At 42.0% G+C, this 21,922-nt stretch overlaps 1 protein-coding gene across 1 annotated transcript in view; it reads left to right on the top strand.

Moving 5' to 3' along the window:
- Positions 1–20,113, top strand: part of gpd2 (glycerol-3-phosphate dehydrogenase 2 (mitochondrial)) — a gene marked incomplete at its 5' end in the record, with an annotated part of 39,866 nt that extends 19,753 nt beyond the window's left edge. The window contains 11 exons of the mRNA XM_080720869.1: positions 3,305–3,469; positions 5,694–5,838; positions 7,540–7,733; positions 8,451–8,585; positions 9,392–9,567; positions 11,497–11,628; positions 12,534–12,692; positions 16,455–16,564; positions 17,133–17,211; positions 17,845–17,943; positions 19,395–20,113. Of these exons, the coding sequence (XP_080576995.1) occupies positions 3,305–3,469; positions 5,694–5,838; positions 7,540–7,733; positions 8,451–8,585; positions 9,392–9,567; positions 11,497–11,628; positions 12,534–12,692; positions 16,455–16,564; positions 17,133–17,211; positions 17,845–17,943; positions 19,395–19,520 (1,520 nt within the window). The 3' untranslated portion in view covers positions 19,521–20,113. The remainder of the gene's footprint in view (positions 1–3,304; positions 3,470–5,693; positions 5,839–7,539; positions 7,734–8,450; positions 8,586–9,391; positions 9,568–11,496; positions 11,629–12,533; positions 12,693–16,454; positions 16,565–17,132; positions 17,212–17,844; positions 17,944–19,394) is intronic.
- Positions 20,114–21,922: the final 1,809 nt, after the last annotated feature.

Genomic DNA, 21,922 nt, shown 5'->3' with positions numbered 1-21,922 from the left:
CCACGGGGACCTTCTTAATGCTCGACTTCACCCGGTATGTCCGTGTGGCGTCAGAATCCGAACAGGGTCCTATCTCGTTATCGCAGGTGATAATGATTTTACCTTTAATTTAGCTCTGGAAAAAACTGCGAAAATCTGTCATTAGGAAATAATTTTGTTGTAATAATTTTGGAAAAAACAAACAAAGAAACAACGACATATTATCTTGACTTGTCGGGCAGAAACCTTATCACCCAAATTCTTACTTGTTGTGTTTTTTTTTTGTGGGGGGGGGGGGGGGGGGGGGGGGTAAATGAATAAACTACTTGATATTACTACAGTGTTACACAAAAGCATCAAAAGTGGCAGATCCACAAGCTCGTAGATCTTGTAGATCTGCTACTCTTGCTGTTTTAGAAATTGAATCCTGAAAAGTACCGGTAACTGTTTTGGACATAATGAGGTTTCCACCCGACAGAGACGACATACAGTATAAACACATAGGTGGACTTAATTATTATTATAGGGAAATTTCTTTATTGTACAGTCCTAGTGCATGGGTCTTCAACAGGGGGTCTGGGACCCCTAGGGGGTCCTCAGAGTTACTACAGGGGGTCCACCAAATCTTATTTATTTTTAATTTTTTATATTAACGACTTGAACCCTAGCGTCCATATTCTGAGAACTTTAGCCTAAAATAGGGCTTTGGTGTAGAGGGGAAAAAGAGACGACTAAGTACAGAGTGAAAGGTCAAGTTTATTAAGTATTGACGGTTCAAGTGGTGAAATATCTGAAAACACACATTAACATGAATCCAGAATACACTGACGATTGTGCTGTCAAACAATGAAACTATAAGGAATGTATGATAACGTATAGTGGGGGTCCCTGCTTCATCTCTCTCTCGACTAAGGGGTCCTTGGCTTGAAAACGTTGAAGACCCCTGTCCTAGTGCATTCAATTAACTGTACTCTACTTCCTCCTTGACCTGACTTGAGTCCTCCATGGTTACATACTTAAGCCCCTTCCTTTCTTCCCTCTATAGCCCCTTTTCCACTGACATGGCCCAACACCACACAACTCCACACCGCCCACTTGTGCAAGGTTTTCCACTACAAGGACCTGGGTAGAGTGGTGTGAAAGTGGTACTAAACGTGGTACTAAAAAGTATCCAATCCAGATAAGGTCTGAGCTTGGCCAAACAGGGGCAAACACTTCATAATGACTGTTCATTCACTGACTTTTCATTTAGACCACCAGGATATAGTTGTAATACATGATAATAGATTATATTGTGTTATAACCACTATTATAATCTATTATAATGTATTATAAATATCATAGTAATTTATTAATACTTTATAGTGTATTATAATCACAGTTATAATCCACTATAGTGCAATATAATTAGGATAGTTGTATTACAAATTTATGTTGTATTATAATCACAGTTAAAAGGGTACATTTGTTTCGTACCAATAAGGGTACTTTTGTGTAATGGAAAATGTTGATATTTTTATGTGGTGTAGTGTGGTGCGAAAGCTGCAGTCGAAAAGGGGCTTAAAGTACACCGAATCCCCTTATGCTGAAAGTAGACAATCTATTAGCTCACAATTGTCGCATCGCGGCATGTTATGAGCTTGTAGATCTGCTATTTTCACAGAATGTTCTATTTGTGACATTCCCAGAATAGGGTCGCTAGGGTTCAAGTGGCTATAAATAGATAGACCGACCGACAGACAGACAGACAGACAGAGAGACAGACCTTAATGAATCCCTGTTGGCGTCAAGTAAAATTCAATGTAAAGTTTTAAAAAGGTCAAATTTAATACGTACACAAAGTAAAGATTCGGTTAATTAAGCCCTCGCAACATGGCTGTCTGGAACTCACCAGAATCCAACATAGCAAGGTTGCAAGCGCTGAGAGAAATGTCTTGGTGCAAAGTGGCGTGTGTTTGATTTTGACCTCCCTCCCTCCCTCCCCCACTTCCCCTCGTCTTTTGAGGACAGGGGTGTCGCACCAAATTCTGGGCCCTGGGTACAAGGATTCACTGCGTTATTTTGTGCTTTAATTGTGAAGGACCCCCAAAATGATATGTATTTGGCCACAGACCCCCATCGCAAAATATCTAGTTCCAGGGACCCCCCAGAAGCAAAATTTGAGTTACAAATGTTCGCTTTAAAAAAATACATATATTCAAAGATTTGCACACATTTTCACAACTTAAAAAAAAAATAGCAGATCTACAAGCTCGCAGCGCGGCACTCGGTGCCGCGCTGTGAGCTTGTATATCTGCTATTTTTCAATACCTAAAATATAAAGTAATGAAGGCCCCTCCACCTTGGGCCCTAGTAACTCAGTCCCACTTTCTCCCCCTCATTGTGACGCCCCTGGAAGGGGGGGGGGGGGGGACGAGGCTGTGGGTTGGGGGTTGGGTATTGGGGGTTGGTTGGGGGGGGGGGGGGGGCATGCAGGATTTTTCTCCAATTATGCCGTCTGGAACAATCACGGCCGTGACATTTTAGAATCTGACCTTCTCTTCCCCGGAGCTGAGGAGAGGAGAGGGTGTGAGAGAGGAGGAGAAAGAGAGGACGGAAAAGAAAGTGGAGTCTAGGAGCTCAACAGAGATAACATTGCTGCCTGCTATTGTCTGAATGTAGTGTGTTAGGGATGTTCCTCAGAAATTGCATTTGAATATTGGTCAAAAGAATTGGCCTGAATGTTATTATTAATTAGATTTTCTTTTTAAATGTATTTTTTGCTGTCCCTCTCCCGCTGGTATCCTGTTTATACAATAACAAGTCATTTTCTATGCGGAAAAAAATATAAAATAATAATAGTAGGTTTTATTTGTTGACAAAATTGTCATTTAGTCTTAGTTATAGACTAAGTTATAGACAAAATTGTCATTTAGTCTTAGTTATAGACTAAGTTATAGACTAAATATATGTTATAGTCATCACAGCTTAGTTTTGATTTGGTTTTCGTCTGTGAAAAAAGGTAGCTGACGAAGACTTTTCATCATATAAAATACGTTTTAACTGACTAAATCTGATCTACAAGCTCACAACGTGCGTTGTGAACTTGTAGATTGGCTATTTGTTTTGGCAAAGGGATTTGGTAGAGAGTGAAAAAAAGGATGTTTTACCAATAGAGGGTATAAATGGTACTGGATATGCAGCTCGGCAAATGAAAGGTGAATTGATCCCAGTGCATGACGGAGGACGATTTCACAATAAATTAAATCTCCACGATACGATTATCGCGAGTGGTTTTTATCACGATAATATCACTTATCGTCCCATACCTACTCTCCCCCCACAGGGCAGCACAACGATGCCCGCATGAACCTGGCCATCGCCCTCACCGCCGCGCGCCACGGGGCCGCCATCGCCAACTACACCGAGGTGCTTCACCTGCTGAAGAAGAGCGACCCGCAGACGGGCACAGAGAGGGTGTGCGGCGCCCACTGTAGAGATGTTCTTACCGGTATGTGTGTGTGTGTGTGTGAGAGAGAGAGAAGATTGATGTATTAATATGTATGTCTTTATTGTCCCCCAGGGATATTCATCTTCACACCTCGTCTGTTCCAACAGAAAAACACATACAACATATAACGCCGAGACAATAAGTCCCCCCCGGTGGCAGTATAGACAAAAACCATCATATCAGCGAGGCAGTTTGTTAAATGCAGCAATGGCCGAAGGGACATACTTAAACCAACGTTTTACCATTTCAAAGTTCTGCATCTTCGTCCAGCTGGCGTGCGTTCGAAGTGACATGTAAGGGATGATCGGTTTCATTTGCTTTTGTGGGTGCTAAACGTGTCTGATGGCTTTATTGTTAATATCAGAAAGTGTTTGTGTGGAACTGGAAAGTCTTAGCCTTGTTCCTTCCAGCCCATAGACCCGTTCACTCTCAGAGTGCTTCAGCTGAGTCTGAAATCAGGCTAGGAAAGTCTGATAATCTTACGGGTAATACTGAAAAGTTTGTTTTTGTTAAACATGGACAATATATTCAGCCTTGCATGGTCAGACAAGTATCACAGCGTAGATATTAGTGTTGAATCTCTGTGTGGAACCTTCATTTCCAAGGGGTGGATTAAAAAATGCCTCTGGTGAAAAACCTGCCCCATATATGCATACTGGGCCCTGATTGGTCCCTCACTACTTCGGAGGGAGTGAAATCCAATCACACCAGAGCGGTGCCAAACCAAATCTGACTAGAGATTTTTTTTTTGCAATGGCTGATTTGTCTGGTTTCCAGGCTACACTATTAGTCTTGTTTATTTACCTCTCGAAGTTAAATGAACACTGGATTTTGCATTGTACATATTATGCGTATAAGCAGTGTGTGATCACAAGGGCGAATTGTGTGGCGGTTCGAGAGGCTTAAAGGCTAACCCAAAAGGTCACCAATGGGACCCACACAGCAGCCACTGTGTTTACAGGCAGCTGGACATATAATCAAAGCATCCTTGAAGCTTCCTCCCAGAACAAAAGAGTTCTGAAGACCTGCATACCTAAATCCCCCTTAACACGCAGGGTGCCTATCCCGACTAAAGTTGGGTCGAATCTGAGAATATTCATTGTCCTACCGCGACGATGAATTTGAAACATACAGGCTTCCGAGTGCAGCATGCGCCCAGCCCCGTCTCCCATACACATTCATTTATTAAAGGAGTAGCTCACCCCCAAACTGACTTTTTTCTATTGATTAGTCACGCCATGGAGACTAGAGTTCAATAATATCTTTTGGTTTTTGTCACATTCCAAGACAAAACCAATTTGTGACAAAAAATTGATTTGAGTAAATTTACCCCCATTGATTCCGGATGGGGACCCGTTTCGAAACGGGTCCCCATACGGAACGAATGGGGGTAAATTTATTGTTATCACATTTTTGTCTTAGGAATGCAACAAAAAACTAAAAATATTATTGAACTCTAGTCTCCATGGTGTGACTAATCAATAGAAAAAAAGTCATTTTGGGGGTGAACTACTCCTTTAAGGCTATTTTTTCTAATTCCTAAAAATAAAAAAGGGAAAGGCTGTTTTGGTTCCGGTTATTCCATCGGGCGATGTACCCTATGATAAAAATAATAAAAAAAATCGTTGAGCCATAGGCTTGAGAACAGCGCCATCCAGCGTCAAAACAAAAAAGTCGTCTAAGTTGTCACATGGCAGTCAGTGAGGTTAAAAGTCATTATAATTGTAACTTTATAAATGGGCAGATGCCATGTATGCATGGGAACCACTGTCCTGCTCTCTCATTAGGGATGGGATGATAAGCGGTATTATCGTTTATAGTGATAAAAAACACGATAAGCGTATTGTGATAAATAACACGGTAAGCGTATCGTGGAGATTTCATTTATCGTGAAATCGTCCTTTGTCGTGCACTGGGATCAATTCACCTTTTATTTGCCGAGCTGCATATCCGGTACCATTTAAACCCTCTATTGGTAAAACGTACTTACAATATACGTACTTAATACAGTCTTTTTTCACTCTCAACCAAATCTCTTAGCCCTCAGCTATTTTTTGACATATGTTCCACTCCAGGATAATGGATGTTGGGGATATTTTCATTATTGCGATAATATCGTAAATCGTAAATTGCGACCAAATTTCTTTGGTTGCAATAATCGTGATTTTCATATGGTCCCATCCCTATCTCTCATGTGGTCATGTTGTCTTGCCCTGTGGTCCAGGGGAGGAGTTCGACGTGAGGGCCAAGTGTGTGATCAACGCCACCGGCCCCTTCACTGACTCTCTGAGGAAGATGGACAACCAGAAGCTGGAGAACATCTGCCAGCCCAGCGCCGGAGTTCACATCGTGATACCCGGATACTACAGGTACCGCACGTAAAAAAAGTACACAATGCTGCTTTAATAATAATTCAAATCTACAAAGTAACGAAAGTTTTCAAATAACTTTAGTGGAGTAAAAGTATAATATTTGTCTCTGAGATGTAGTGGAGTAGAAGTTAAAGTACTGACAATTGGAAATACTCTGGTAAAGTACCGGTAAAAGTACAGAACTTGGAGATCCCTGATGTCATCAATATTAAGCCCATATCTGTGAATGCCAATATTTAATCACAGAGGAACCAAATCCCTTTTATTAACATAAATGGAGATCCCTGTGATGCCAGGGGAACCAAATCCCTTTGGCCAGATGGCCAAGACATGGCATGACCTCGCCCTTTAGTGCTTTTCGCCCTTAGGTGTCTTGCTGGTTAACCCATTATAATCTAATGAATAACCTAATGAATTAAAAAAAAAGTTTCTATATCAGTGGTGCTCAAAGTTTTTAATGTCAAAGATCTGTAGAATTATATGTATTTGACTGCGGACCCCCATCTCAAAATATGTTGTTCCAGGGAGCCTGAGAAAAGAAAATGACTTTTATCTTTCATGATTTTTCAAAAATAGCAGATCTAGATGTTCATAGGTGGCCGCTAAATAGCTAAAGTATAAAATAAATAATAATAATAAATAAAGGTTAAAGTGGTTGAAATTTCAAGTGATACAGATGCTTTCCATGTCTAAATGGGTTCAATTCAAAGGAGCTTTATTGGCGCGAGAATAACGTGGAAATGTTGTGAGAAGTATCCATCGATAATGTGCAAAACACTTTAAGCGAGCTCACCAGAGCATGCTGGGATGTGTCGCTTCCATGCGTACAGGACTTAAGCTATTACAAAACACGGACACAACACACACAATATGCTGCTTCCTCTCTTCTTCCAAGTCAGGCTTTTAAAGTTCACCGAAGCTTATTGAGCGAAACCCGGGGGAGCCTCTAGCCAACACAGCCCTTTGAACGGCCTCGGAAATGCCAGACACCTAATTCTCTCTCTCTCTCATCTTCTTCTTCCCATTCCTCTATCTGACCCCCCCCCCCCCCCCCCACACCCCCGCTGCTATCTCTACTCCTCATCTGTCCTCCCCCGATTGTTCTTATACCATTTCTGTCCTCCTTCCACAAACCCGCTTCTCCCTCCCCGCTAAACTTTTTTGGTGGTTTTTGACCGCCTCCTCCGTAACTGTCTTCCAGTGATGGGAAAAAGTACTTGAATGTTTTAAGAGTCCGGAATTAAAAATTCAATTTAGTAAAATTGAGTGGCAAAGTGATTGGCAAAGTGAGTTTAACGTTGTTTAATGCAATCAGATAGGACTTCTGTTTGAATGTATGGGCTATCAAGGCCAGGAAGTCGTTTTTTTGCCATGACATGAATAAGTTTGAGAACCACTGATTCAGAAGAAGGATCTAGGAGACATTTATAGAATCGTTCAAAAATATTCAAAGACTTGCACAAAATGTTCCCGATAAAAAAAAAAAATAGTAGATCTACAATCTCGCAGCGTGGCACTCGGTGCCGCGCTGTGAGCTTGTATATCTGCTATTTTTCAATTGTTAAAGCATAAAATAATGGTTAAAGTGGATAAAATCGAACGTGGGCACGTTCCGGGTCTTAAAGGGTTGATAAAGTATTCGATCAATCAATCAATCAATCAATCAATAAATCCTATTTTCTCCAACCTTCCACTCAGTCCTGACAACATGGGCCTGTTGGACCCGGCCACCAGCGACGGGCGCGTCATCTTCTTCCTGCCGTGGCAGAAGATGACCATCGCCGGGACCACCGACTCGCCCACCAGCGTGACGGCCCACCCCACGCCCTCCGAGGACGACATCAACTTCATCCTGAGCGAGATCCGCCACTACCTCAGCCCCGACGTGGAAGGTACGCTAGTAGAGAACCATTTAAACTAAAAAAAAAAAGAAAAGAAGTAATGATTCAATAATGAATGTGTATGGGAGAGGGTCTGGGCGCAAGCTCGACGCGGAAGTAGCTACATGGGTTGACACTAAGATCTCAGAGGCACTTGCCCACTGGGCAAGTACAGGTCATGTTCTACTTTCCCAAAGGCCATGCCCACTTGCCCGAAAAGTAAATTGTCCATTGTAAAATGACAGGTAAAATTTGAATTACTGTTCAATTTAACTCTTATTTTGTTTTGCTTTCTGCGGATATGCAATGAAAAAACGTCATATCTAAATTTGTATCCAAATACCTACATAGCTATGATTAAATATGACCATGGGTACCCATTTTTCAAGTGTAGCAACGGTGAGCAGTGAATCGTTAAAACATCAGGTAACCTGTTAGACACTCCAGATGTTAAGAGTTCAATTATTGTTAAACGTCTGCATTATTTACAAGAAGTCTACACAATGTAGAAAAAAATCTTATTTTGATCAACATTTTGCCTGTTGCCACATCAATACAACATTGAATTTTGGACAAAAAACTTATCCAAAGTTTTGAAAGACTAAATCTCTCAAATGCCCCCAAAATCATGGTCCTTGATATGAAAAGGGTTGAAAACCACTGATTCTTATAATACTAATGACTTTGTTAGATGTGAAACACTGTGTTTGCCTGTTTGTCCGTCCCCAGTGCGTCGAGGGGACGTTCTGGCAGCGTGGAGTGGCATCCGGCCTCTGGTCACCGACCCCAACTCTAAAGACACCCAGTCCATCTGCAGGAATCACATCGTCAACATCAGTGACAGTGGACTAGTCACCATCGCAGGTCAGAGAGAGAGAGAGAGAGGCATGCGGGACATATCAGTCTGATCTACAGCCCAACCCAGTTGTCACTTTAGCCCCCTTTCCACTGCAGCTTTAGCACCACACAACACCACACCACACCGCACCACATGAAAATATCTTCATTTTCCATTACACAAAAGTTCCCTATCGGTAAGAAACAAAAATGTACCCTTTTAACTGTGATAATATAATACATTATACATTTGTATTATAACTATCCTAATTATAATACACTATACTGTAACTGTGATTTATACACTATAAAGTATTAATGTATTACTATGATAATTATAATACTCTATAATAGATTATGACAGTGATTATAACACAATAGAATCTATTTATCATGTATTACAACTATACATGCAACCCGAAACAAATCCTTTGAAGCTATTTTTAAAGGATTTGTATACATTTGAAATCTTGAAATGGGACATAGCTGCACAATGAGTACTTTTACTTTTGGTAAGTGCATCTTGATGCCAATACCTTTGTACTTTTACTCAAGTTCATTTTGAATTGCGGGCTTTTACTTGTAAGGGTGCCCTCACACCAAAATACCTAGAGTGGAATCCGCCAATGCATTTCAATGAGAATGGAGCGTTTTTTTGCAGAAATCCTCTACTGGCAAAAAACGCTCCATTCTCATTGAAATGCATTGGCGGATTCCGCTCTAGGTATTTTGGTGTGTGGGCACCCTAACAGAGCATTTCTACACTGCAGTATTGATACTTGTACTTGTTAAGTAAAACATGTGAGCACTCTTTCCACCACTGTGTGTTCCAGGTGGGAAGTGGACCACCTACCGCTCCATGGCGGAGGAGACGCTGGACGCGGCGGTCCGAGCCCATGGGCTGACGGCCACGCCCAGCAAGACCAACGGTCTGATGCTGGAGGGGGCCAAAGGCTGGAGCCCCACCCTCTACATACGTCTGGTGCAAGACTACGGCCTGGAGAACGAGGTGAGGCAAACGCACATGCACGCGCACACACACACGCACGCACGCACGCACGCACGCACGCACGCACGCACGCACGCACGCACGCACGCACGCACACACACACACACACACACACACACACACACACACACACACACACACACACACACAGTCAGTGATGGACAGAATACTATTTTCTTTTTTAAATAAAGGTACTGCAATGTAGAAATACTTTGTTACAAGTAAAAGTCTGGAATCAAAAATTTACTTGAGTCAAAGTACAAAGGTATTGGCATCAAAATGTACCTAAAGTACCAAAAGTAGATAGTACTCATAATGCAGTATGTCCATTTCAATGTATAAAATGTCTACAAATCTTTTGAAATCTATTTTCAAATAGCTGAAATGTATATAGGGCTGAAGTGATTTATTTATGTTTTGTAATAATAATAATCAAAATCTATGTTTTCGCTTGCACACACTACATTTGTACTTTTACTCAAGTTCATTTTGAATTCCTCTCTTTTACTTGAAACAGAGTGTTTATACATTGTAGTATTGATACTTGAGTAAGAAACATGAATACCTTTCCGCACCACTGCCCCTCATTAGGCCCTCTTGCCGCCACATTTCTCTAGAATATTCCTCAAAGGTCACTGTTGATATTTGGACAACATTTGCCCTTTTCGCAAGAAGAGGAATAGGAATCGCGATCTGAATAGCAAATAGCCAACCCCCAGTTTTCTCCTTCCGAAACACAGGACGGCCACTTAGCGTTTAACTCTGAGGAGGGAGAGCGAGAGATAGAGTCCATCTTGAGATGTCATAATGACATTTTACCCTTTCATCTCTGTCGTTTCTGTGCTCTTTTGTTTTGGTGGTGGTGGTTGTGATGTTAGGCGTCTCGACGTGTTAGGGCTGTCACGATTATGACGATTTACGTGACGATCGATTAATAGTTACATAGTAGTCCAGTGGTTCTCAAGTTATTTTGTCTCCGGTCACCGCTGTAAATAACATTTTCATCCATGGCCCCCCTGAATTACATTGTTACTTTACAGCACCTTACGTTTATGTCATATTACAGTCGGCCATGTAAATATGTAAATATTTACCTAAAATACAGCATGTCATGAGGAAAACCTGAGCATATATCTGTTTCCATTGTGACAGATTGAAAATAACTTCAAAAAATAAGCCAAACTACAAGCTCACAACGTGTCCCAACACGACACGTTGTGAGCTTGTAGATCTACATTGTGCTCTTTTAGATGGGCTATTTTCAAATGGCCGAAATGTATTGTAGTGGTTAATAAGTCGTTAATATATATTTTGTAATAATAATCAACAGTAACTAACTACTGTAGTAACTAAAGTTTTCAAATAATTGTAGTGGAGTAAAAGTAAAATATTTTCCTCTGAGTGGAGTGGAGTGGAGTGGAAGTATAAGTACTGGCGTAAAGTGAAAGTACCTCAGAATTGTACTTAAGTGCAGTAGTTGAGTAAATGTAGCTACTTAATTACTTTACACCAGTGTTACTCAAATGGGGGTGCGTGTACCCCTAGGGGTACGTGGGGGTACTGCAGGGGGTATGTGAGGAAAAAATAGAAAATGGGAATATGTATTTTACTGTTTTGGTTAATGATAAAACATTGACAGAGTTTGTGTGCTGTGAACCTGCTCATCTGTACATTTCTAAAATAAATTACATCAATTACTTGACTAGTAGTAACTGTTATTGAATAGAAACCAATGTTTATTTGCCATTATGCTGTTTTATTTTGAACACATTGGCATTGGAACTGGTCTTTTGATGTCAATTTTGCTGCAGTCAGAGCAAGGGGGTACTTGGCTTCAGAAATCAGTGCAGCCAAAAAAGATTGAGAACCACTGCTTTACACGACTGATTGATTGTGACCTGTACTGTGCTGTTTCTTGTTGATTGGCAGGTGGCCCAGCACCTAGCATCGACATACGGCGGGAAGGCGTTTGACGTGGCCAAGATGGCCAAGGTCACAGGGAAGAGGTGGCCCATCGTTGGCAAGAGACTGGTGTCAGAGTTCCCCTACATTGAGAGTGAGGTACAGTACATTACATTACATTAATACAGCATACTGAAGAAACCATCTAAAGAAGTCATTTAGATACATCGAGTTTTTGAAAGATTACATTTTCTTCAAACAAATAACTAAAACCAAATTTTTTATTTGGTTTTAGTCATAGTCTTTTGACTAAAATTCTCTTTAGATTTATATTAGTCATATTTTAGTCATATGAAATGTTTAACTCTTAATCTATTTTTTAGTTGACTAAATCTACAGTTGATTTACTCTACTAAAATGTATTTTTCTAGGCTTTGATGGTGTCATAATGGCTGATTTTACACTTGGTTGCATGCTGAAAATATCCACGTGTTGTGAGCTTGTAAATCAGCTATTTTCAGAGCGCAACACCCGAGCACAACCAAACAAAAGAATTACTTCTCTTTTAGTTCTACTAGATCTCTTCTCCACATTTTTGTGTCGTTTTAATTTGTTGACGAAATTTTCATTATTTTTAGTCTTAGTTTTAGTCATCATAGATTAGTTTTCCTCAGTGAAAAAAGGTAGTCGACATTTTTTCCTCATAGTTTTAGTAGAGGAAATCAACATGAACGACCCTGATACACGTAGCAGTTTTTTCATCAATATCAACCAGCAACGACCAGAGGCGTCAATTGGGTATGGCTAAAGAAAAAAAAAAAAAGTACTTCCTAAAATAAATTCATGCCTGTTGATAAGCAATGGCAACATGACTGGTGTCTTGCACAGGTGAAGGCACAACAAGATTAATCCAATGGCCATACCCAATTGACGGTTCTGGTCGTTGCTGGTTGATATAGTTGAAAGAATTGCTACGTGTATCAGGGGCTTAATGAGTTGTTAGCCCCAGACTGACCGTGATCATAATATAAAATGTCACTGGACTCCCTCCTCCCGGCCACTAGGTGGTGTACGCCATCAAGGAGTACGCCTGCACGGCCATCGACGTGATCGCCCGCCGGACGCGTCTGGGCTTCCTGAACGTGCAGGCGGCCGACGAGGCTCTGCCCCGCATCGTAGACATCATGGCCAAACACCTGAGCTGGAGCGAGGACCGCAAGACGGTACGCTGGAGCCCAACACAACACAACACAACACATCACTAGGGCTGTCGTGATTATGACATTTTACATGACGATGAATTGTCACTCAAATAATTTGCGATTAACGATTTAATTGTGTTTTTTGCCGTTGACAATTACATTTCTGTTTGGCTTGTAGGCTTTGAAGTTGCACATGGCAGATAATCAGATATGACACATAACCTAAATACACAAACCAGTAAGACTCCCTAATCGGGGGATAAGCGACTGTCAGGTCACATGTATACACAAATAGGCCTGTTAAGTGCCATTGGTTAAAAAATGTGTTTGAAAAATCAGCCTGATGGTGGCGCTAAAAGGGACAGATGCATGTTGATGACATGACTCTAGACATTACTCTGTACCACTTTGTGTGATTTTAGGGCAAAATCTGTAGGAGCAGTGTCCAAAAATGTGTTTAGCAAAAACACATCTATGCCAAACTTTGCACACACACTCCTTGGCTGCCAAACCACAACCTCCATCCCTCATTTCTCACATGGCCCTCTTCTAGCGCCACCATGAGGCAGATTCTTGCAAAACACATTTTTGGACACTGCTCCTACATATTTTGCCCTAAAATCACGCAAAGCGGTATACAGTATCGCAAAAGTCATGTCATCAACATGGATCTGTCCTATTTCCCATATTCCCTCCTGATTGACTACCGCATACACAAACTAAAGTTTGTGTATGCGACCTGACAGTCGCTTATCTCCCAATTAGAGAGTCTTACTAGTTTAGTTTAGTATTAGTAAGGGAATGTTAGCCTATTGCTAGACCAATCTGGGAACTAAATCTAAATCTCTAGCTTTCTTCACAAATGTGTTCATAAAGGTGTCTACTATCATCTCTGAACTTTGTCAAACCCACCTCCCTTGACATACTTTGTGGGAGACAATCAAAGTTATTGGGTATCCCGAGGGCCTGGGATTAAAGGGGGAAAAAAATAATTGCCGATATGAACGTATGAGGTGTGTAATTTGGGTATTTTTGGGCTGCTGAATCCATTTCAACCATTAGTTATCAGTTAAAATGACTCCTTGGCCATAAAATAGGCCACACCTACTTTTGTGTGTCCATGAGACATAATATTGGCAATAAAAAAAGGGTTGGAGTAGGGTTTGAATTCATGAAAACTTCAAGATCAGGTGGGTAAGCTCACATCATGACACACAGGATAACATGATGCAATCTGACAAGGAACACATAGTAGTCCCCCCAGGAATCCGCGATTCCGCGATCGCAGAATTTTTCGCGGAATTCGCGACCACCCGCGGATTTCTCGGCCGTTCGCGGACTTTTCTGACGTCCGCGGAATAGCGGTCGCGAGTGGCAGCAGAGCGGCGGGAGTAGTCATTACTACTATTATAAAACAATGTGTACATGGTCTGGCAAGTGGCCACTTCATACAGAGCCTGGGGAATAGCTTAGCTTCCTCCTGCTAGTTGCACTGACGCTGTATTGGTCCGGTCCCACATTCGTTCCTGACAGAAACTGTGTCCTGATCTATAGTTCCTCTCTGCCTCTATAATGGTCCTGGCAATAACAATGCTAATACAGAAGAGAATAAATAAATATTACACCCATACTAGGTAGTAGGTAGGCTATCCTCTAAAATGTGGTTACTATGGGCATTGGTTAATTTGCATGACAATATAGTCTTTGCAACAGAAAGTAATTATTAAAAACAATAACAATTAAAAAAATAATAGATTTAATATTAGATTTTTATTCTCAAAAATGATTATTTGATTATTCTAACCACTAATTACAATTAATTGTAGCTATTTCATGAAGGGTTTTACTTGATTATTAGAACTATATCATTTTTAGCTTGATAACTGGTCATTTTAGGTTGTTTATTAATGTCCGCGGAATCAAGAATTGTTCACCACAGAATTCCGCAGAATCAGGATTGTTCTCCGCGGAATAAAGCATTTTTCTCCGCGGATTCCTGGGGGGACTACCATAGGGACTAACAGGACATAGGTGAACTCGAATGACATGATTGGCTAAGCCTTAGCCAATTAGGCCTTTTTTATGGCCAAGGAGTCATTTTTACTGATAACTAATGGTTGGAATGGATTCAGCAGCCCAACAATACCCTAATTACACACCTCATACGTTCATATTGGCCATTTTTCCCCCCTTTAATCCCAGGTCCTGGGTATCCCGATACCCCCAACTTTGATTGTCTCCCACAAAGTATGTCAAGGGAGTTGGGTTTGACAAAGTTCAGAGGTGATAGTAGACACCTTTATGAACACATTAGTGAAGAAAGCTAGTGATTTAGATTTAGTTCCCAGATTGGTCTAGCAATAGGCTAACTTTCCCTTACTATATAGTTTATTTTAGTTTAGTTTTGTGTGTTTCACAATGGTGTCATGGTGTGTTGAATGTCCTGAGAACCCGTTTAGGTTGGGTGCTTTGTCCTAATCCCTGCTGGCCTTACAACCTGCCGCCAGCCATCAGAGAACAATATGAGGGTCCACACCCTTTATCCTCCCCCAAGGGACACAGTGTGTTTGTGTGTGTGTGCGTGTGTACTGTATATCGTCGTTGTCGGGTGAAAACCTTGTATGTCCAAAACCGTTCGTTTTGCATTTTTCATTTTAAAAACGATTTAAACTAGTGAAAACAGCCGATCTACAAGCACACAACGCCTCGCACTGCGAGGCGTTGTGTGCTTGTAGATCGGCTGTTTTCACTGCTTTTGTGCGACGGCCTTGTACGACGAAGCAGGGCTTTACTTTACGAAAGAACGTACACATTTGAAACTTGGGAGATACGAGGTTTCCACCCCAACACGACGATATGTATGTAGGGAAGTAGAGGCATGTTAGTGCATGTGTATGCGTGTGAAGTGTATGTATACATCTGCGTTTGCGTGTGAGTGAAATCTATGCCAAGGTGTGGACTCTGGTTGATCCTCTTATCTGTTTACCTTGGTGACAAAGGACCTCTCAAACCCATTTACTGGACACTGATTTAAGGAAACTCCTAGTGACAGTGATGTTTTTACTGAATAGGTTCTTGGTCTACTTAGGTTATTTTCAAAGATTACTATTTCTATGCATTTGATGTATTGGTGTTGATGTATTGATGTATTTATCTTGCTTATTGTAAGTCGCTCTGGATTAAGAGCGTCTGCTAAATGCCTAAATTGTAAATCGTATTGAGCCCCTGCCCTTTTATCGGTCTGTAAAAAAGTGTCCTCTCCAGTCCATGAATGCAGTTTTTACTATGGTGAAAGAATTGCAAATGCCCTCTTTTCATGCCATACCTGAAGGCAACATTCAAGAGAATTGCCTTGTCCAAACTATTCTGAACTGCAGCTTCATATGTTGAAAGAATTATTGAAAAAAGCCGACCTCCAAGCTCACAAGAGTGTCTGAGCTGTCGCGCAGAAACCATCTCTGTGTTTTAACTTTTTCGATTTTTATGTAAATGATTGCCCTACTTGATCATACTACAGCGTCACAGAAAAAAACATCAAAAGTAGCAGATCCACAACCTCAGAACGCGAATCGACGCGCTTGTGTGTCGCTTACTTTTTTTGAATCCTGAAAAAGTAACTGTTATAGACATAACAAGCTTTCCACTCGACAGAGACGATAACATACCCAATGAAAACAGAACAGTCCAGGTATACAGAACAGGTATAGAGCCCTGAGGGACTCTGGTCAACCAGGTACGGTGGTTCAGTTGGTCAGTAATGTGTAATGTTTGTGTTCCACTCAGGCGGAGCTGGATGCAGCCAGGACATTCCTGCATCAGGAGATGGGATACCGCTCCCGCTCTGAGGCGCTCAACAAGACCGAGATCAACCTGGACTACCAGGAAGTCATGAGGTAAAGGATCCCTGAGATCAACCAAAGAGTTTTAATATAATATACAATATAGACTGGGGTGTCACACCAAATGCTGGGCCCTGGGTACAAGGATTCACTGCGGGCCCCCTATGAAGAACATTCATGGGGGGCCCGCAGTGAATCCTTGTACCTAGGGGTAAGGGGTTTAACCCATTTAGACTGGGAACGCATTATTACGCGTTATTTTGTGCTTTAACTATTGCAAATTGATCTTTTTGAAAAATCATGAAAATGTGTGCAAGTCTTTGAATATTTCAAATGTTTCTATGTCAGTGGTGCTCAAACCTTTTCATGTGAAGGACCCTCAAAATGATATGTATTTGGCCACGGACCTCCATCTCAAAATATTTAGGTCCAGGGACCCCCCATAAGCTAAATTTGAATTACAAATGTTTCGCTTTAAAATACATATATTCAAAGATTTGCACACATTTTCACGACTTTTCTGATGAGCAGCAGTGCTGTGGAAGGACGTTATGTGAGTTTATTTTTATGAAGTGACACTAAAGTGAAGTAACGGTACGTTTTCCTTTTGTCTGCTTCACAGGTACAAGACTCGCTTCCACAAGTTTGACAAAGACAACAAAGGATTCATCACCACTGTGGATGTGCAGAGAGTCCTGCAAGTGAGTGAATCTCTCTTTCTTTTTCTTTTTACGTTCCTTAACTTTTTAAGTTGAGCATAGCTGCTTCTCCCCCTTCTAGCCACATATGCAGACAGACACTCTCTCTGTCTGTCTCTCTCTCTCTCTGTCTGTCTGTCTCTCTCTCTCGCCTTGGATAGACTGGAATGCTCATCAATACTACTGTACATCTCAAATCTACTAACCTTTCTTTGTACAGTATGCAACCACGCTGTTGCAGTTGTCATCTCGAATTGGCCAAACTAAAATCCATGTGGCCGTAGGTTGTTTGCTATTAGATTAGCTATTAGATTAGCTATTGAGTAGCGATCGCTCATGGATGTTTTTGACCCGAATGCGCGCGTAACAGTAGGTTAATGATGGCTCAGTACCCATATTCAAATTTTTCACTTCATAGACAATCAGCTGAAATGGCAGCTGTAAAAAAACTGTCTTGGGTGTAGTGTGTGTGTATGTCCGTCCGTCCAACTGAATGTTTTCTGTTGATATCAAGTAATTCCCTGTAGCGCCTCATGAAACTGACTTCTGACTTCTACTTCACTCTCTCTCTCTCTCTCTCTCTCTCTCTCTCTGTCTCTCTCTCTTTCTCTCTCTCTGTCTCTCTCTGGTCTTCAGAACATTAATCTCCAGATAGACGAGGACAGCCTACACGACATCCTTAATGAGGTGGACCTCAACAAGAACGGTCAAGTTGAATTTGATGAGTTCCTGCAGGTGTGTACCATTCTGTCCTCTCCTCCCCTCTCCTCCCCAACCGACACATGGTTTTCAACATCCTTACTCTTTATTTGCTGGAGCATTGGCTAGTTTGTCTAATTGTCTGTTCGACTTTTAGAATCACACCAGCGATAGAGACAGTGCTGCTTATAGGCTCCTCCTCCAAATTTGTAACCTAATGTATCGAAACCTGTCATGGCATAAAACAAGATTTGATCGAAACAATTATTATATTCAGAAATAGCCATGATTTCTAAACATCCATCCAGCCATCTTCTCCTGCTGCTTATCCGGAGTCAGGTCTCAGTAGCAGTTCCATCAGAGAATCCCAGACTTTCTTTCCCTGGCCTTATCAATTACTGAATTTCCCCCTTGGGATAATAAAGGTATCTATCTATCTATCAAGCTGTTCGATCCTGAGGCATTCCCAGGCCTGCGTGGAAATATAGATATATATAGATACTAGATAGTACATGCCTGAACCACCTCAACTGGATCCTTCCTATGTAAAGGAGCTGTTGCTCTACACCCAGGCTCTCACGGATGACTGATCTTCTCACCCTATCCCTGAGGGAGATGCCGCCTGTATACACGATGTTGTCCTTTCCGTCATGACCCACATTTCATGACTAAAGTTGACAGTGGGAAAGAATCTTGACCGGTAGATCGAGAGCTTTGCCTTCAGGCTCAACAACAAACGTTCATGCCCCGTTTTGAAGCTTGTCAATGTAGTGTGACACGCTAACGGAGAAAGGTTTGGATGTTTCCCCACGGAGCGAGCATAGAAATATGCAGCATGCTTTTAACAGGAGTCTGCAAATTACTGTAGTCCGCGTTACTGCAGATCTCCGCTGGGGCATCTCTGCCAAACCTTCGTGAAGGGACAATATAGTTCACAGGTCGGTATCGTATCAGAACAAATGCCAGATCAATCCACGCATTCATTATTTTGCATCTTTTCTTAAATAACCTTAAGCCAAGACACTCTCCTCCTCCCATGGCCAGCTTACTTATAATGTAGTTTGCTCCATGTGTGTAAAATACAACATGTGTGGCGTACAAAAACCCGTCCCACCAGCGGCCTAGGGAGGTATGAGTTTCAAAAAGGTTACGTTTAAGACGTTTCTGACAGTGCAAGGGAGCGAGACAGGAAGAGGAGGCTAGAGCAGTGGTTCTTAAAGTGACCCTCAGGGGTTCCGGGGGGTCCTCAGTAAGAGGATTGATAGTTGGGAACCAAATGGACCCTTACAGGCCTGTAACTCTGAGAGTGTACAAGTGGAACCAAATTGACCCGTTCCGTTTGTCCTGTGTTATTGGGGAGCCTCTGGTATAGAGGTACGGGACCTGGCTTTGGATTTCAACCCACAGCATCGGCCACTTCACACTTCAGGTCCGTGTGGGATTGAAGAGTGAGGTTTTTTAACACGTACCGTTCTTGTCCTCTGTAGCTGATGAGCGCCGTGAAGAAGGGCCAGGTGTCGGACAGCCGTCTGGCCATCCTGATGAAGGCGGCCGAGCAGAGCCTGGACACCCGGGAGCCCATATCTGTGGACCGCAGCGGAGGCGGCGTCTGAGGGCGCTCCGCCCGCAAGAAGAAAAGAAAAAAACCCTGCTCGCCATCCCACTTCTGACACCATCCTCCGCGCAGGGCACCGCAGACAGACACGAAGAGATTTTTAAGTCAAAAGGTGCCATTTGTTTTGTTCTGCCTTGCAGGTTGGTGTAAAAAAATTATAATCAAATGAATGTGAGGGGCCGCTCATATGGAGATCAGATCATTTGAATGACAATAGTGCAATCAAGCACGCTTCGCTGGCTGGCGGGGCAGGAATTTTGGACAGCTAAATGTATTTATTTTTTCCCGCCCATGAAATGGCGCCCTAGTAATGAACTGGACTACTATGATAAGGTGGGGTTGGGGGGTGTGAAATGTTATTTGTCGCATTGCGTTCAAACAGTCATCATCGGCATGGTCGCTGGTGGTGCTTAATGTTCCCGGGAGTGAAACGACCCGGGGAAAAGAAAAGTACAAAAAGTGGTCAGTTGTTTACAGTACATCAGTCACCCCTGTAACATTGAGGGGTCACTCAACACCATAGAAAGTAAATGAGATGGCCAGCCTCAGTTGATGGCTGGGTGAACACCACAGTAGGTTGCATTATACCTGTCTTTCTGCTTTCATGCCGTGTATGGACATGTATTCCTGATCAATTGTTGCTCAGCAGCACCCCATTCAAAGTTCTCTTTATATATATATATATATATATATATATATATATATATATATATATATATATATATATATATATATATATATATATACATATATATACAAACATCTGTGAGATTGTACTATGGCTGGCACTTAACCTAACGTTTCTTATCAGTGCCTGTCATGGTGAGTGAGTTGTGGTTACAATGCCCTGTGATGCTGGAAGAGTCGCAAGAACAAAAGGCAACAATTGTAATATTGTCACAGTTCGACTCATGATGTTAAAGTTATACCATGTAACTTTTTTTATAAAACAAATCTTAAAATTGTCCTAACTCTTAAATCGCTAAAGTTTTAGAACACCCACTCCGTTATTTTCAGCTTCTGAAGCCTTCTCTTTATATATTTTCTTCTAGCAGTGACAGGGGCGGGATTTCCCGGCAAAATGACGTCATCATACACTACCGGCCAATCACAGCGAGGGTTATACACTGCCGGCCAATCACAGCGCATCTTGAAGTGGGGTCGCTAGCTATCACAATAGGGCGGCCATATTTGTAGGCGCCCGTGTGTCTCTATCTATACTCGGGTGAAACACTCCGTTTCTCCGGAATGCCTGAACGCACAGGAACTAGGGACCCCTCCAAAGATAGATGGAGGCGAGATGGAGGCAGACGCGGGGGTGACGCGGGGGTGTGAGGCCCGGTCCGCGGCGAAAAACGCCCGAAAGACGCGGACGCTACTGACCACTAGTTGAGCAACTTACACAGTATAGCTTTAACTTTCCTCTCATAACCACTCTGAAAGAAAACATCCCATGATAGGCCTGGAAAAGCCTGGTTGGTGTCCAGATCATCCGTATGGCAACTGAGCATTTCAAAGCGCTTATTTCCATCGTTTTTTTTTTTTGTTTCGTTTTTTCCCCTGTATGTTACTCCGGGGCCCCTTTTCCACCAAAGAACTTTGGTTTTAGAACTGGTTCCGTTCTAGATTCTTGGGACCTTGGTGCTTTTATGTGAGAAGGTAGAAACCGGCATGCGTTTCTACTACTCCCAGCCTGGGGAGTAGTAGTCCCCAGTTGCCCCATAGGTTCGACTCCTGGCCTGGCCAGCAATGTGGAAATTCAATCAATCAATTGGCAGTTGCAGTTTCCCCTTTCTTTAATTTTTTTTAATGATGATTTTTCGCTTGCTTTTTCCATTGTTTATATCGCATCTGCATCTTCCAACTTGTTGAATAGTGACACTCCCACTTTGCTTCTCAGTTCAAGGCCAGAAAAAAACAAGTATAACTTTTAGGGTTCTGAACCAATTCATTTTCAGTGGAAATACTCTAAACTGGTTCAGAATTAGGCTGGGGGAAAAAAGAACGGAACCGGTTCAACCCTGGTGGAAAAGGGCTGCCCCACTGCAGTGTACCATAGATCATATTACTACTGAATAATGACTACAGTATATCTTAAGCACATTGATGGAGTTGTTTCTCAAATCCTTTTCATGCGGCCCTTTCTCAAGGCCAACCTGTTTTTCACCTGTCTGTCGCTGTTGTGTGTTTGAGTCACTCATAAATGGAGAGACAAGGTAACCCATGGATGGACTACAGCAGTCGTGGTACTCAAATGTTTTACTTAAGTAAAAGTAGCAATACTGCAATGTAGAAATACTTCTGTTACAAGTAAACGTCCGGAATTAGCTTGTAGATCGGCTATTTTCAAATGACCGAATTTGTAGTTGAAGTTTTGTAATAATCTAAAGTAACTAAAGT

The sequence above is a fragment of the Nannobrachium achirus genome, assembly GCF_963921795.1.
Source record: "Nannobrachium achirus genome assembly, chromosome: 24".
NCBI lineage: Eukaryota > Metazoa > Chordata > Actinopteri > Myctophiformes > Myctophidae > Nannobrachium > Nannobrachium achirus.
The sequence above is the reverse complement of the archived record's forward strand: the minus strand, read 5'-3'. Positions and strand labels throughout refer to the sequence as shown.